The 17,971-nt window shown below is 49.5% G+C and overlaps 1 protein-coding gene across 9 annotated transcripts in view; it reads left to right on the forward strand.

The window, feature by feature from the left end:
- The window catches only part of ADD1 (adducin 1), a 146,440-nt gene that overhangs the window by 100,549 nt on the left and 27,920 nt on the right, over window positions 1–17,971 (forward strand). For 5 of the 9 annotated variants that reach the window (XM_038744570.1, XM_038744573.1, XM_038744572.1 and 2 more), the window contains exons 11-13: window positions 5,632–5,733; window positions 10,115–10,204; window positions 11,890–11,982. In XM_038744570.1, coding sequence (XP_038600498.1) covers window positions 5,632–5,733; window positions 10,115–10,204; window positions 11,890–11,982 — 285 coding nt within the window. The remainder of the gene's footprint in view (window positions 1–5,631; window positions 5,734–10,114; window positions 10,205–11,889; window positions 11,983–17,971) is intronic. The other 4 variants (XM_038744571.1, XM_038744575.1, XM_038744574.1 and 1 more) reach the window with 1 other exon arrangement.

Below are 17,971 nucleotides of genomic sequence, written 5' to 3' on the forward strand. Positions count from 1 at the left end.
CTGGCCGGAGGCTTCGGTTCAATCCGAGCCGCTCCCGGGTCTCGGGAAACGGAGCCGAGGGAGGAATCGATCGATCAGTCGTATTTATTGAGCGCTTAGTTTGCGCAGAGCGGCTCCACTCGAACTTAAACGCATCTCCCCTCTGGCCGGAGGCTTCGGTTCAATCCGAGCCGCTCCCGGGTATCGGGAAACGGAGCCAAGGGAGGAATCGATCAATCAGTCGTATTTATTGAGGGCTTAGTTTGCGCAGAGCGGCTCCACCCGAACTTAAATGCGTCTCCCTTCCGGCCGGAGGCTTCGGTTCAATCCGAGCTGCTCCCGGGTATCGGGAAACGGAGCCGAGGGAGGAATCGATCGATCAGTCGTATTTACTGAGCGCTTAGTTTGCACAGAGCGGCTCCACTCGAACTTAAACGCGTCTCCCCTCTGGCCGGAGGCTTCGGTTCAATCCGAGCCGCTCCCGGGTATCGGGAAACGGAGCCGAGGGAGGAATCGATCGATCAGTCGTATTTATTGAGCGCTTAGTTTGCGCAGAGCGGCTCCACTCGAACTTAAATGCGTCTCCCCTCTGGCCGGAGGCTTCGGTTCAATCCGAGCCGCTCCCGGGTCTCGGGAAACGGAGCCGAGGGAGGAATCGATCAATCAGTCGTATTTATTGAGCGCTTAGTTTGTGCAGAGCGGCTCCACTCGAACTTAAATGCGTCTCCCCTCTGGCCGGAGGCTTCGGTTAAATCCGAGCCGCTCCCGGGTCTCGGGAAACAGAGCCGAGGGAGGAATCGATCGATCAGTCGTATTTATTGAGCGCTTAGTTTGCGCAGAGCGGCTCCACTCGAACTTAAATGCGTCTCCCCTCTGGCCGGAGGCTTCGGTTAAATCCGAGCCGCTCCCGGGTATCGGGAAACGGAGCCAAGGGAGGAATCGATCAATCAGTCGTATTTATTGAGGGCTTAGTTTGCGCAGAGCGGCTCCACCCGAACTTAAATGCGTCTCCCTTCCGGCCGGAGGCTTCGGTTAAATCCGAGCTGCTCCCGGGTATCGGGAAACGGAGCCGAGGGAGGAATCGATCGATCAGTCGTATTTACTGAGCGCTTAGTTTGCACAGAGCGGCTCCACTCGAACTTAAACGCGTCTCCCCTCTGGCCGGAGGCTTCGGTTCAATCCGAGCCGCTCCCGGGTATCGGGAAACGGAGCCGAGGGAGGAATCGATCGATCAGTCGTATTTATTGAGCGCTTAGTTTGTGCAGAGCGGATCCACTCGAACTTAAATGTGTCTCCCCTCTGGCCGGAGGCTTCAGTTAAATTCGAGCCGCTCCCGGGTCTCGGGAAACGGAGCCGAGGGAGGAATCGATCGATCAGTCATATTTATTGAGCGCTTAGTTTGTGCAGAGCGGCTCCACTCGAACTTAAACGCGTCTCCCCTCTGGCCGGAGGCTTCGGTTAAATCCGAGCCACTCCCGGGTCTCGGGAAACGGAGCCGAGGGAGGAATCGATCGATCAGTCGTATTTATTGAGCGCTTAGTTTGCGCAGAGCGGCTCCACTCGAACTTAAATGCATCTCCCCTCTGGCCGGAGGCTTCGGTTAAATCCGAGCCGCTCCCGGGTCTCGGGAAACGGAGCCGAGGGAGGAATCGATCAATCAGTCGTATTTATTGAGCGCTTAGTTTGTGCAGAGCGGCTCCACTCGAACTTAAATGCGTCTCCCCTCTGGCCGGAGGCTTCGGTTAAATCCGAGCCGCTCCCGGGTATCGGGAAACGGAGCCAAGGGAGGAATCGATCAATCAGTCGTATTTATTGAGGGCTTAGTTTGCGCAGAGCGGCTCCACCCGAACTTAAATGCGTCTCCCTTCCGGCCGGAGGCTTCGGTTAAATCCGAGCCGCTCCCGGGTATCGGGAAACGGAGCCGAGGGAGGAATCGATCGATCAGTCGTATTTACTGAGCGCTTAGTTTGTGCAGAGCGGCTCCACTCGAACTTAGATGCGTCTCGCCTCTGGCCAGAGGCTTCGGTTAAATCCGAGCCGCTCCCGGGTATCGGGAAACGGAGCCGAGGAAGGAATCGATCAATCAGTTGTATTTATTGAGCGCTTAGTTTGCGCAGAGCACTGGGCTAAGCGCTTGGGAAGTACATGGGAAGCCGCGTGGCCTCGTGGAAAGAACCCGATCCCGGGAGTCAGAGGAGTCGGGGAGCCTGCCACTTGTCGGCCGTGTGACGTCGGGCGAGATCCCTTAGCGTCTCTGGGCCTCCGTTGCCTCATCAGTAAAATGGGGAGACGCGGACTGCGTCCAACCTAATTAGCACCTATCTACCCCAGCGCTTACTACAGTGCCTGGTATGTAGAAAGCGCCTAACAACTTAAAAAAAATAAATAATCCCGAGACGGCGGCTCCGTCATACCGAGTGCCGATGTGGCCAAGCGCGTCAGCCCTCTTTAAGGATTTTGGGGTCTCTTAAGCAGTTTGATCGCGACACGGGGTGGGTTTTCTCAGCTTGGCTTCCCTCTCCTCTGGTTTTCCTCCCTTCCCCGTGTCCCAAAGCCTCCAAAGACACCCGGGCCAGGCCCCCGTGCATGAACTGTTGCATGGAAGTAGACGGCCATAAGTGCAAAAGTCTCCATTCCGGGTCCGGCTGGGCGTGAGGCATGACTAAAGTGCAGCTCGGGCCATCGGCGGGCGCTACCCGGCAGCTCCCGCAACCGGGGCACCCTTTTCTGTCGCCGCCGCCGCCTCGAAGCTCCGATTCGCCCGGAGAGCTATCCGTTCGAAAGTCGAGGCGTCCACGGGCTCCCGGCGCCCCAGCCGAACAGTTCCTCGGGTGGTTCCCCGGGGCGGGGAGAGGAAACGGGTCTCAGGTGCCGGGAGGGACGGGGCCGAAGGGGAGGAGGAGGAGGAGGGAAGCCACGGCAGCAGCCGCCGCCGTGAGGAGACCTCCCTGGACCGGTCTCTCTCCCACATCGCCGGCCATTAGCTCTCGGGAATGCTTCCACCCCCTCGTCGCCCTTTCCCGCCCCGCCAAGTTCCCAGCGCCCGTTTTTTCCCATTTCCGATGGCTCGGGCACCCCCTCCAGCCCCGTCCTCCCCGCCATCCCGCATTCCTGCCCCTCTTGGCTGGGGACGGACAGGATGGGCGGCATCCCGTCCCCCGTTGGGGGCCTGCCAGCACTCCCGCCGCATGCCAAGAACGCAGGGAAAATTAACAGCTGCGCGCTCCTCGGGCGGCTTAGGGGGAGCGAAGCCGAGAACGGGCCCGTGCATGACGGAAAACCGACCGCTCCCAGCGGGGCTTCCTCGATCTCGAAGAGCGGGTCGGCGGGGCGGCGGAGCTCGCCCCTCCGCTCTCTTCCTAACGTCTGCTTTGCTTTACAGATTGAGAAAGAGAGCTCACGGTTCCGTAGACGGGCCCTCGGTGCCTTTCCCTTTCAGGGCTGTCTCTCGGGGAGTAGCCGTCTCCTTAAGGCAACGCGTAGTCGCGTCTAGAAAGCCCTGAAGAAAACAGAGCGGAGGTTCCCTGCGCGTGTGCGCGTGCTGCTCGGCTGGCGGGGGTCCTTCTATTTTCCTTTTCTCGTACTTGGTTTGACTTGTCGAAGGAAAAAACGAAAATTCTGTTAGGAACTCTTCCAAAAGGAAGACGGGCCCTGACGTCCGTCAGTCAGTGGCGTTTTGAGAAGCGGCGTGGCTCGGCGGAAAGAGCCCGGGCTTTGGAGTCGGAGGTCACGGGTTCAAATCGCCCTTTTAGACTGTGAGCCCACTGTTGGGTAGGGACTGTCTCTGTGTGTTGCCAACTTGTACTTCCCAAGCGCTTAGTACAGTGCTCCGCACACAGCAAGCGCTCAATAAATGCGATTGATGGTGGTGATGACGAAATCCCGGCTCTGCCACCTGTCAGCTGTGTGACTTGGGGTAAGTCACGCCACTTCTCTGGGCCTCAGGGACCTCGTCTGTAAAATGGGGATGAGGACTGGGAGCCCCCCCGTGGGACAACCTGATCACCTTGTAGCCTCCCCAGCGCTTCGAACAGGGCTTTGCACAGAGTAAGCGCTTAACAAACACCATCATTATGATTTTTTTTTGTCAATCACTCAATCGATGGTATTTATTGAGCACTTACTGTGTGCCGAGCACTGTTGGGAGATTACCGTACAGCAGAGTTGGTAGACACCTTCCCTGCCCACGACGAACTTACAGTCTAGAGGGGGAGCCGAGCGTTAGTACAAATAAATAATTTATAAAATATACCATTTGTAGATGTGTACATAAATTTATAAATATGTACATGTTCACGGTCTAAGGACCCCCCGTCCCCTCCGACCCCAAAGCAGTTTTCAGTTTGTCATCAACTTGAAAACCAAGCCCTCGATGCTCCCAAAAGCTGTAATTGGCCTAAATAGGAAAGGAAAACCTCCACCCGCGATTGGTGTTATTTTTCTTTTGCCCCGAGGCGATATAAAACTCAATGTTCCAGGTATATGCTTACATTGTAATCCTTGTTCTTGATTTTTTTTTTAAAAAAAAAAAGCAGTTTTAGTCTGCCAAGGTTGTGGTATAAATGTTTTGACTCAAATGATCTTTAATAAGTAGCTGGATTATATTTATCTGAGAAGATAATCATCAGTGAGTATTGCACAGCTCCATGTTCATTCCATATTTTCCTTTCCGGCGGCAAGGCATTTTACGAATTTCGTTGCTTTCTTTAAAGTTTTACGGTTTATGGCTATCCTCTCGTCTCCTGAAAATACCCGGAAAAGCACCGCTTTTGCTCCCCCAGACTGGCTTGTTTTAACGTTCAGTGCATTTTTTACGTTAAAGAATGAGCAAGAGATTTAACCAAAAAAAAAAAAAAACATACGCTGCTTGAATATCCAAGACACGAAACGATTCGTGGGAGCAGAAAAGCCTCCACATCCAAGGGGCACTGAAACTAGAAAACAACCTTCTTCCAAGAACTCCTGAAGCTCTTCAAGTTTCTGTTTGGGATATTTTTGTAAAAAAAAACCTTTTAGCCTCTCCGGTTATCCAAAGCATTCGACATCACCAAACCGCTCCCCCTGGGAAGCTGCTGTATAAATCTTCATCCGGCAATTTTCTTGCGGTGAAATATTTGTACAAAAAGAACACTCCGACGCCGTAGCTACTTTTAACTCTGCCATACTTTGGTGATGCCCACTCTTGGCTCGCACTTCAAAAATCATTCATTCATCCTCCCCCTTCCCGCCCCCGGTTAGTCCCATCCCATTGCTTACCACACTCCCGTCATCTTATGCTTTGAGTTTGCTTTGGCGTCTTTTGGGTATCGGAGCGGTGAATCAACGATCGACCTCCCTCTCTCCCTCGCTCCGCAAGCTCTCGCCAGAGAAACCCGTATCCAATCAGGCTGTCGATCAAAGTCTTCGCTGGGGGATCAGACCGGTTTTTCCCACCGCAATTTTGGCGGCGTCACAACCTTGACCCCGGGAGCCGTGGAGACGGTGGTCCGTCTCTCCGAGGGGGTTGGGAGCGGAGGAACGGAGGGCCTTCGTTGGTTCACTTCCCTCCGTGTCCCGTGCTGCGCATGACCAGGTGTGGTGGAGATTTGTGATTCTGGTTGTTCCTCGCCGTTATGAGCAATCCTGACCCTTCGACTCTTCTTGATATTCCAGTGGACTAAAGAGGGTGGACCCAGAAGCTCCACCTCGGCCGTCCCTAACCTGTTTGTCCCACTGAACACGAATCCCAAAGAAGTCCAGGAAATGAGAAACAAGGTGGGTATCCGCGGCCAGGAGTTTTCCCCTACCCCGGACTTGGGGCCCGAGGGTGATTTCAAGTGGTTACTTTGGGATCCCTTTTAGACTGTGAGCCCACTGTTGGGTAGGGACTGTCTCTATATGTTGCCAATTTGTATCATCATCATCATCAATCGTATTTATTGAGCGCTTACTATGTGCGGAGCACTGTACTAAGCGCTTGGGAAGTACAAATTGGCAACATAGAGAGACAGTCCCTACCCAACAGTGAGCTCACAGTCTAAAAGGGGGAGACAGAGAACAAAACCAAACATACTAACAAAATAAATAGAATAGATATGTACAAGTAAAATAAATAAATAAATAAATAGAGTAATAAATATGTACAAACATATATACATATATACAGGTGCTGTGGGGAAGGGAAGGAGGTAAAATGGGGGGAATGGAGAGGGGGACGAGGGGGAGAAGAAGGAAGGGGCTCAGTCTGGGAAGGCCTCCTGGGGGAGGTGAGCTCTCAGCAGGGCCTTGAAGGGAGGAAGAGAGCTAGCTTTGTACTTCCCAAGCGCTTAGTACAGTGCTCTGCACACAGTAAGTGCTCAATAAATACGATTGATGATGATGATGATCCGTTGATTTCTCCAAGAAACGTTTCCTCTCATTCACCCCGGTGCTACTAGATAAGGTCGGGCGAGGTTTATTTCTGTTTTTAATTCAGCAAGGATCGGACAGAGCTTCACGCGCCTCCCCATTCATCAATCAGTCAATCAATCAATCGTATTTATTGAACGCTTACTATGTGCAGAGCACTGTACCAAGCGCTTGGGAAGTACAAATTGGCAACACATAGAGACAGTCCCTACCCAACAGTGAGCTCACAGTCTAAAAGGGGGAGACAGAGAACAAAACCAAACATACTAACAAAATAAATAGAATAGATATGTACAAGTAAAATAAATAAATAAATAAATAGAGTAATAAATATGTACAAACATATATACATATATACAGGTGCTGTGGGGAAGGGAAGGAGGTAAAATGGGGGGAATGGAGAGGGGGACGAGGGGGAGAAGAAGGAAGGGGCTCAGTCTGGGAAGGCCTCCTGGGGGAGGTGAGCTCTCAGCAGGGCCTTGAAGGGAGGAAGAGAGCTAGCTTTGTACTTCCCAAGTGCTTAGTACAGTGCTCTGCACACAGTAAGCGCTCAATAAATACGATTGATGATGATGATGATGATCCGTTGATTTCTCCAAGAAAACGTTTCCTCTCATTCACCCCGGTGCTACTAGATAAGGTTGGGCGAGGTTTATTTCTGTTTTTAATTCAGCAAGGATCAGACAGAGCTTCACGCGCCTCCCCATTCATCAGTCAATCAATCAATCAATCAATCGTATTTATTGAGCGCTTACTGTGTGCAGAGCACTGTACTAAGCGCTTGGGAAGTCCAAGTTGGCAACGTATAGAGACAGTCCCTACCCAACAGTGGGCTCACAGTCTAAAAGGGGGAGACAGAGAACAAAACCAAACATACTAACAAAATAAAATAAATAGAATAGATATGTACAAGTAAAATAAATAAATAGAGTAATAAATATGTACAAACATATATACATATATACAGGTGCCGTGGGGAAGGGAGGTAAAATGGGGGGGATGGAGAGGGGGACGAGGGTGAGAAGAAGGAAGGGGCTCAGTCTGGGAAGGCCTCCTGGAGGAGGTGAGCTCTCAGCAGGGCCTTGAAGGGAGGAAGAGAGCTAGCTTTGTACTTCCCAAGCGCTTAGTACAGTGCTCTGCACACAGTAAGTGCTCAATAAATACGATTGATGATGATGATGATCCGTTGATTTCTCCAAGAAACGTTTCCTCTCATTCACCCCGGTGCTACTAGATAAGGTCGGGCGAGGTTTATTTCTGTTTTTAATTCAGCAAGGATCGGATAGGGCTTCACGCGCCTCCCCATTCATCAATCAGTCAATCAATCAATCGTATTTATTGAGCGCTTACTGTGTGCGGAGCACTGTACTAAGCGCTTGGGAAGTCCAAGTTGGCAACATATAGAGACAGTCCCTACCCAACAGTGGGCTCACAGTCTAAAAGGGGGAGACAGAGAACAAAACCAAACATACTAACAAAGTAAAATAAATAGAATAGATATGTACAAGTAAAATAAATAAATAGAGTAATAAATATGTACAAACATATATACATATATACAGGTGCTGTGGGGAAGGGAAGGAGGTAAGATGGGGAGGATGGAGAGGGGGAGAGGACGGAAAGGGCTCAGTCTGGGAAGGCATTCATTCATTCAATTGTATTTATTGAGCGCTTACTGTGTGTGGAGCACTGTACTAAGCGCTTGGGAAGTACAAGTTGGCAACATATAAAGACGGTCTCTACCCCACAGTGGGCTCACGGTCTAGAAGGGGGAGACGGAGAAGAAGGGGGAGACAGAGAACAGTTGCCCTTGCGGTAGCCATGGTGCGTAGTGAGCGCCAGTTGGGTTGTAAAGGACCGTACTAAGCGCCTGGGAGGGTACACAACAGAAGCAGAAGCCCTGGGCCCTCCCATCCAGGTGCTTGCCCTCTAGCTTGATTCTTGCTGTGTATCAAGTTAACGTTTTATATTTTTCCATTCCGTTTAGAAGTCCTTGGGAAGGATACAGTGCTCTGCACATAGTAAGCGCTCAATAAACACGACTGATGATGATGGGTTATTGTCCGGAGCGCAGAATGTTTCTTAATGTGGTCGTGGGTTTTATTGTTCATCAGTGCCTCCATTTTTGACCCGATCCTCCTCTAGCGGAGCTGGGAAGGAAGCATCCCAGCGACTCTGTTTTTCCCGATGGAGTCCACCAAGTAGCTAGCCACCTGCCGGGAGGCGCAGAAGGGAAAGATGGAACGAGAAATGGATAGTCCATGATTCTCACGGTGGTTTCTCTGTCCGGCCGTGGTTGTGTCAGTAAGGGATAGAAAAGGCGAAATTCTCAATCTGTGGTTCATTCATTCATTCATTCAGTCGTATTTATTGAGCGCTTACTGTGTGCAGAGCACTGTACTAAGCGCTTGGGAAGTCCAAGTTGGCAACACGTAGAGGCGGTCCCTACCCAGCAGCGGGCTCACAGTCTAGAAGGGGGAGACAGACAACAAAACAAAACATACTAACAAAATAAAATAAACAGAATAGTAAATATGTACAAGTAAAGTAGGGTAATGAATATGTACAAACATACAGGTGCTTCTAATCAATCAATCATATTTATTGAGCGCTTACTGTATGCAGAGCACTGTACTAAGCGCTTGGGAAGTCCAAGTTGGCACCATTTAGAGACGGTCCCTACCCAGCAGCGGGCTCACAGTCTAGAAGGGGGAGACAGAGAACAAAACCAAACATATTAACAAAATAAAACATATAGACTAGATATGTACAAGTAAAATAAATAAATAAATAGAGTAATAAATCTGTACAAACATATATACAGGTGCTGTGGGGAAGGAAAGGAGGTGAGACGGGGGGAGGGAGAGGGGGACGAAGGGGAATCAATCAATCGTATTTATTGAGCGCTTACTGTGTGCAGAGCACTGTACTAAGTGCTTGGGAAGTACAAGTTGGAGACATATTAGAGACGGTCCCTACCCAACAGTGGGCTCACAGTCTAGAAGGGGGAGACAGGGAACAAAGCCAAACATATTAGCAAAATAAAATATATAGACTAGATATGTACAAGTAAAATAAATAAATAGTGTAATAAATCTGCACAAACATATATACAGGTGCTGTGGGGAAGGGAAGGAGGTAAGACTGGGGATGGAGAGGGGGACGAGGGGGAATAATAATAATAATAACTGTTGGGTAGGGATCGTCTCTATACGTTGCCAACTTGTACTTCCCAAGCACTTAGTACAATTCTCTGCACACAGTAAGCGCTCAATAAATACGATCGAATGAATGAATGTGGGTAGGGTGGGGGGGGTTGGGGTTTGAAAGCGGGATTAAATTTAATAATCATTACTACGTTCTTCCTGACTTCCTGGACTAGATTCTTCTGCCGTCTGTGTCAGCTGTGTGACTTCGATCAAGTCACTGCTCTGGGCCTCAGTTACCCCATCTGTAAAATGGGGATTAAAACCACGGGACAACCTGATCACCTCGTAACCTCCCCAGCGCTTAGAACAGTGCTTGGCACGTAGTAAGCGCTTAACAAACACCATTATTATTATTAGATATGATCATGTGAACGGGGTGCGTGGAGGAGGGTGGAGAATTGGGGGAGGAAAGGTGGAAGGGAGGGAGACAGGAGCCTTCCTGAGTCATAGCTGCTCTAAAACAACCCAAAAATGTCAGCCCTGAAAGTTTCCATCTCTTCCCGCCGTTCACGCTGATCCGTTCTCCCTCCCCTTCGCAGATCCGCGAGCAGAACTTGCAGGATATTAAAACTGCCGGCCCCCAATCCCAGGTTCTCTGTGGGGTCGTAATGGACAGGAGCCTCGTACAGGTGAGAAAAGCTCCGAGCTTCTCCCGCATTAAACGCGTGCCCGGCCGAACTGTGCTAATGTCATTTGAAACGGTTGCTTCCCCGGAAGGATGAGCGCCCCGGAGGTAAGTGCCCCACGGTCTCTTGCTGAGTGCTTTCGTAACTCCTTAAAATCGGTCCATTTACTGAGCGCGCTCGGAAACCCGTCAAATCGCGGCTTTGACGATCGAATGAAGTCAGCCTATTTACTGAGTGTCCCTAAATCCATCAGATCCTCCCATTTGCTTTTAGACTGTGAGCCCACTGTTGGGTAGGGACTGTCTCTATGTGTTGCCAATTTGTACTTCCCAAGCGCTTAGTCCGGTGCTCTGCACATAGTAAGCGCTCAATAAATACGATTGATGATGATGATGATTTACTGCGCGCTTTCGGCAACTTGTCAACGGTGGTGTTTGTTAAACGCTTACTGGGTGCTGAGCATTGTTGTAAGCGCTGAGAAACCATCATGACTGAACTCCTTAAGATCAGCCCATTTCCTGAGCGCTTTCGTAAATCTAAGTCAGCTATTTACTGAGCGCACCTAAATCCGTCAGATCCTCCTGTTTACTGACCGCTTGCGGAAATCTGTCACATCGTCCTATCAACTGAGCGCTCGTAAATCCCTAAAACCGTAATGACTGAGCGCTTTCGTAACTTTTTAAAATCAGCCCATTTACCGAGCGGTCTCATAAATCCCTAAAATCAGCCCGTGTACTGAACGCTGTCATAAATCCGTCAGATCGTCCTATTTACCGAGCGCTCTCGTAAGTGTTTTGTTGTCTGTCTCCCTCTTCTAGCCTGTGAGCCCGTTGTTGGGTAGGGACTGTCCCTATATGTTGCCGACTTGGACTTCCCGAGCGCTTAGGACAGTGCTCCGCACCCAGTAAGCGCTCAGTAAATGCGATTGAACGAATGAACGAAAAAGTGTCCGCGGTGACGCCAGCGTGCTTTCCTAAAGAGGCTGCGGCTGTGGAGCTTGAGCATGTCTGCAGAATATGTAATGAATGCATGAGTTCAAGTAGGCGAGGGGAAGATGAAACCCGAATGGGCTTCCCGGTGTGTTTTCCGCGCCCCCTAAAATACGAGCCTGTGTGCTCTGCACACAGTAAGCGCTCAATAAATACGATTGATGATGCTGATGAGCCTGTGAGTGGCTACGGGGCGAGTTGACGAAAACCAGTGCCTGCCTGAATAGAAGCCGTTAGTTGTCAGCGGGCAAGCTACTGCTCTGTGTGTTGCCAATTTGTATTTCCCAAGCGCTTAGTACAGTGCTCTGCACATAGTAAGCGCTCAATAAATACGATTGAAGATGATGATACTGCAAATTTAAGAGCAGTTTTCTCACTGAGCGATGATGAGGAGCGGCACCCTTTGCTACCGCGACGGATAGTCTTTACGACAGAAGACCGTAAGTCTCCAGAGATTCTGATGAATTGAGGATCCATTCCTCTGTCGCGCTGTCTGCATTTTAGCGAATATCTGGGCCCCGCGCATCATATATCACTCTCTAGGAACGGTATTCCCCCGCATGCCCCGTGTCGTCCGTCGTCGTCTGGCGTCCAGGAGCGTCTCCGCTGCATGGCCGTAGCCTGGCACTGTGATGCTCTTGGTCTCTCTGTTCAAAGCCCGGGCTTGGTTTGCTCTGTTTACTCAGTTTACCGTTGCAGGACGCTCCCCTCTCTGACTGTACGGAAACTATTGAAGGGCTCGATCTCACAGAGCAGGCCTTTAGTCCCGCTAAATCTCTCTCAGTTAGAAAGGTACTTACTCGGCCACGCCATTAACTCCCTGCCTGTCCATGCTGTATCGTTCAGCTTTGACTTCTCGCTGTGCTTCCTCTCCCCCCCAACCCACCCCCGCCGCCCTCTTTCTTCCGAGTTTTCACACCGGCCTTAGGCGGATCTGAAAATTCCCGGCGAAACGGAGTAGACGGCACCGTGGGGCCGCGCTCCCCGCGTTGCCGTCCGACTTGGGAGGGAGGGTGTTTTTAGATCTGCCCGCCGTTGGTAGCGATGAAAGCTCTGCACGCGGGGGTTTGGGGTTGGTGCACGTTTTTGGTTTTAAGCCGTCTCAACTTTCAAACAACCCGTCGTCCGCGCGCGAGTCCCGGCTCCGCAGACACGAGGGAGCGGAGGAGGCCGGCGTGGTGGCCCTCGGGCCGCCGTCCTCCTCTCCGAAACGAACGCCGTCGAGAAATGAGCGTTTGTCTTTCTACCTTGGCATCCACTGCCTTGGGAAGCCCAGTAAGGTGTCGATGACCACGGTCATTCTTTCGCCGTCGAGTCTGGACGGGATTCTTGTTTTTATCCAGGCCCCGGGGGAGTCTTCCGTGTGCACATCTCCTCCTCTTCCTCCTCCCCCTCTTCGTTTTTCTTGTTTTAGCTCTTGGAGGACGCAGGTAGGACTGTGTATAAGAGACCCCTCTGAGACAATTTGAAGTTCTGTGTTGCGGTTATGATTGAGGGTGCCCGTTGGAATAATAATTGCGGTATTTGTTAAGCGCTTACTATGTGGTGAGCACTGTTCGAAGCGCTGGGGTAGATACAGGGTGGTTACGGGGAATAGTAGAAGAGGGAGGTTTCAAAAAGCAGGACTGTGGACTGCACCTTTCCTGGGCCCTGGAGACCACGGTGCTTTAAGGGAGGGTCTAAAAATCAGTCACCAAGAAACATACGTTGACCAGTGGAGGGTAATAATAATAATAATAATAGTGGCATTTAGCCCACTGTTGGGTAGGGACTGTCTCTATATGTTGCCAACTTGTACTTCCCAAGCGCTTAGTACAGTGCTCTGCACACAGTAAGCGCTCAATAAATGCAATTGATTGATTAAGCGCTTACTATGTGCAATGCACCGGATGACTTTTCACGCTCCTGGATTCACTTAGTATCAAAGCAAAAACAGAAGATGGGGAAGACTCCCCACAGGTAGAAAAATGCCAAAGTTAGAGCCTGACCTTTGTACAATGATGGGGTTTCTTAAGTGCTCACTCTGTGCCAAGCACTGTGCTAAGCACCGGCGTCAGTAGATACAGGGTTCGCAGATCGGACGCGGTCTCTGTCCCACACGGGGCTCCCAGTCCAAGAGGAAGGGGTGAATCGGTATCTCGTCCCCCATTTTATAGATGGGGAAACTGAGGCATAAACAAGCTAGGTGACCCGCCCAAGGTCACACAGCACAGGCAAGCGGCGGAGTTGGGAACCGGGGACAAGTCCCGGGCTCCTTCAAGGCACTACTGAGAGCTCACCTCCTCCAGGAGGCCTTCCCAGACTGAGCCCCTTCCTTCCTCTCCTCCTCGTCCCCCTCTCCATCCCCCCCATCTTGCCTCCTTCCCTTCCCCACAGCACCTGTATATATGTATTTATGATTGTACATGTTTATTACTCTATTTATTTTACTTGTACATATCTATTCTATTTATTTCATTTTGTCAATATGTTTGGTTTTGTTCTCTGTCTCCCCCTTCTAGCCTGTGAGCCCGCTGTTGGGTAGGGACCATCTCTAGATGTTGCCAACTTGGACTTTCCAAGCGCTTAGTACAGTGCTCTGCACACAGTAAGCGCTCAATAAATACGATTGATTGATTAATTGATTGATGACATGGACCTCTTTGAGCGCATGAAGCCAATGGTGCATTCCTTCAACTGGGCATCACCTCTGCTTAACGCGGCAGGTCAGCGGGGGACAACGGGGGATGGAGAGCCCCGAAGAGATCCTTCAAGGGTCTTTCACTCAATAAATACGATTGATTTGTATATATGTATATATGTTTGTACATATTTATTACTGTGTTTATCTTACTTGTACATATCTATTTATTTTATTTTGTTAGTATGTTTGGTTTTGTTGTCTGTCTCCCCCTTCTAGACTGTGAGCCCACTGTTGGGTAGGACCGTCTCTATGTGTTGCCGACTTGTACTTCCCAAGCGCTTAGTACAGTGCTCTGCACACAGTAAGCGCTCAATAAATGCAATTGATTGATTGATTGATTGATTGATTTCTGCAGCTGTGGGCTCGCCAGAGAACGAGCGCCCTCCGTCCCTTCCCGGGTTTTTCGGGCCCTTCCCGGCTTAAGCCAGTTCATTCATTCATTCATTCATTCATTCATTCATTCAATCGTATTTATTGAGCGCTTACTGTGTGCAGAGCACTGTACTAAGCACTTGGGAAGTACATGTTGGCAACATCTAGATACGGTGCCTACCCAAGAGCGGGCTCACAGTCTAGAAGGGGGAGACAGAGAACAAAACAAAACATATAAATCAAATAAAATAAGTAGAATAAATATGTACAAGTAAAATAAACCAAATAAAAGATAAAACATATAAAATATATAAAACAAAACATATAAACCAAATAAAATAAATAGAATAAATATGTACAAGTAAAATAAATAGAGTACTAAATATGTACAAACATATATACAGGTATCTATCTACCTATCCTAGCCTATCTACCCCCTACAGCACCTGGCATGTAGTAAAATACCCCTCAAAATCATCATCATCATCAGATGATGATGATGATGGCATTTGTTAAACTGTACACTGTACTAAGCGCTTGGGAGGTGTTCACTGACCTCCACCTTGGCCCGGCGGATCAGCTAAGGAGGCTCAGACCACCCCTGGTTGGCAAGATTAATATTTTCCTTCTGTTATCTGTCAAAGAGCATTCACTCATTCAGCCGAGTCTGAGGTCATGGGTTCAAGTTCCGCCAGTTGTCAGCCATGTGACTTTGGGCATTCACTCATTCGTTCATTTTTAGTGAGCGCTTTCTGTGTGCAGGGCACTGTACTAAGCGCTTGGGAAGTGCAAGTCGGCAACATATAGAGACGGTCCCTACCCAACCACGGGCTCACAGCCTAGAAGGGGGAGACAGACGACAAAACAAAACATGTAGACAGGTGTCAAAGTCGTCAGAACAAATCGAATTAATTCATTCGTATTTATTAATAATAATAATAATGATGATGATGATGGCATTTGTTAAGTGCTTACCATGTGCAAAGCACAGCTCCAAGCCCTGGGGGGTGGGGGGATGATACGAGGTAATCAGGTTTGCTACCAACAGTTTTGGAAAACAAAGCTTTGACCCTGGTCAAGAAAATCAATCAATCAATCGTATTTATTGAGCGCTTACTGTGTGCAGAGCACTGTACTAAGTGCTTGGGAAGTCCAAGTTGGCAACATATAGAGACGGTCCCTACCCAACAGTGGGCTCACAGTCTAGAAGGGGGAGACAGAGAACCAAACCAAACATATTGACAAAATAAAATAAATAGAATAGATACGTACAAGTAAAATAGCATCACAACCTTTTTTCCCCCGGCCAAACTAGACCTCAGTAGCTTTGTAAATTCTGCCTGATGGAAATTCATTTTAATTCCATCACTTGACCGCGTAGGTGGGGTGCCTCTGCTGGCATCGGTAGAACCGGGGGGTCTTTTGGAACAGAGGGGGGTCGTTTTGAAATGTTTCTACGGGAGAAGTCTCCCTTCTCCCCACCCTGGAAAGGAACCAATCAATCAATCAATCAATCAATTGTATTTATTGAGCGCTTACTGTGTGCAGAGCACTGGACTAAGCGCTTGGAAGTCCAAGTTGGCAACATATAGAGACGGTCCCTACCCCACAGCGGGCTCACAGTCTAAAAGGGGGAGACAGAGAACCAAACCAAACGTCGTAACAAAATAAAATAAATAGAATAGATATGTACAAGTAAAATAAATGGAGTAATAAATATGTACAACATATATATATATATATATACAGGTGCTGTGGGGAAGGGAAGGAGGTAAGATGAGGGGGATGGAGAGGGGGACGAGGGGGAGAGGGAAAAAAGTTTCCTTGGACCTCCGGGTCAATTTTGACTGCCTTTTGTGGGGTGCCCTGCTTGGTTCTCGCCCCAGGGTATAAAATCAATCAGTACGATTGATTGATTGATTGTTTGTACATATTTATTACTCTATTTTACTTGTACATATCTATTCTATTTATTTTATTTTATTAGTATGTTTGGTTTTGTTCTCTGTCTCCCCCTTTTAGACTGTGAGCCCACTGTTGGGTAGGGACTGTCTCTCTATGTTGCCAACTTGTGCTTCCCAAGCGCTTAGTACAGTGCTCCGCACGCAGTAAGCGCTCAATAAATATGATTGATGATGATGATGATGATGATTGATTGAAATCATTTACTTCCCAGCCCAGACATTTGGAAGCGCCCCCATGGAGTCCAGTTGGTTGTCTTCAGAAGCAGCGTGGCTCAGCGGAAAGAGCCCGGGGGGTTCCAAGGTGATCAGGTTGTCCCACGGGGGGCTCACGGTTTTAATCCCCATTTTACACACGAGGTAAGTGAGGCACAGAGGAGGTAAGTGACCTGCCCAAAGTCACACAGCCGACCGTTGGCGGAGCCGGGATTTGAACCCATGACCTCCGACTCCAAAACCCGGGCTCTTTCACGCTGCTCCTCCGAACGTTGGGCCTGAAAACGTAGTAGTAATGGTAGTAGTGGAAGCAGCGTGGCTCAGTGGAAAAAGCCCGGGCTTTGGAGTCAGAGGTCCTGGGTTCAAATCCCAGCTCCGCTAATTGTCAGCTGTGCGGCTTCGGGCAAGTCACTTCACTTCTCTGGGCCTCAGCTACCTCATCTGTAAAATGGGGCTTAAGATGTGAGCCCCCTGTGGGACAACTTGATCGCCTTGTATCCTCCCCAGCGCTTAGAACAGTGCTCTGCACATAGTAAGCGCTTAATAAATGCCATTATTATTATTATTATGTGGGTGAATATTGCGAGCCCCATGTGGAACAGGGACTGTGTCCACGCTGATGAGCCTATATAACAGTAATAATTAGGGTATTTTTAAGTGCTTACTATGTGCCAGGCACTGTACTAAGTGCCGGGGTGGATACAATCAAATTTATAGCTCTTATCCCAGTGCTTAGTAAAGTGTCTGGCTCTTAAAAATGGAAAAAACAAACAAACAAACAGAAAACTACACGCAGCCAGTCCCATAATGCAGGGATTGTAATAATAATAATAATGATGGCATTTATTAAGCGCTTACTATGTGCAAAGCACGGTTCTAAGCACTGGGGAGGTTACAAGGTGATCAGGGTGTCCCACGGGGGGCTCACAGTCTTCATCCCCATTTTACAGATGAGGGAACTGAGGCCCAGACAAGTGAAGTGACTTGCCCAAAGTCACCCAGCTGACAATTGGCGGAGCCGGGATTGGAACCCACGACCTCGGACTCCAAAGCCCGGGCTCTTTCCACTGAGCCACGCTGCTCCTCAATCCCTCCTCATCCATGTTCACGTCAGTGAAAAGGAAGGTCGGAACTTCAGACCCCCGAGCGCAGTGCCGGGGAAAGGCGAGGGAAGCCCTGGCAGCTCGGCTCAGTGGAAAGAGCCCGGGCTTCCGAGTCAGAGGTCGTGGGTTCAAATCCCGCTCCACCAACTGTCAACTGGGTGACTTTAGAAGCAGCGTGGCTCAGCGGAAAGAGCCCGGGCTTTGGAGTCAGAGGTCATGGGTTCAAATCCCGCCTCCACCAACTGTCAGCTGTGTAACTTTGGGCAAGTCACTGAACTTCTCTGGGCCTCAATGACCTCATCTGTAAAATGGGGATTGAAACTGTGAGCCCCCCCATGGGACAACTTGATCACCTTGTAAGCTCCCCAGCGCTTAGAACAGTGCTTTGCACATAGTAAGCACTTAACAAATACCATTATTATTATTATTATCATTATTATTATTAT

This window comes from Tachyglossus aculeatus, chromosome 4 (assembly GCF_015852505.1).
Source record: "Tachyglossus aculeatus isolate mTacAcu1 chromosome 4, mTacAcu1.pri, whole genome shotgun sequence".
In the NCBI taxonomy this organism is placed as follows: Eukaryota; Metazoa; Chordata; class Mammalia; order Monotremata; family Tachyglossidae; genus Tachyglossus; species Tachyglossus aculeatus.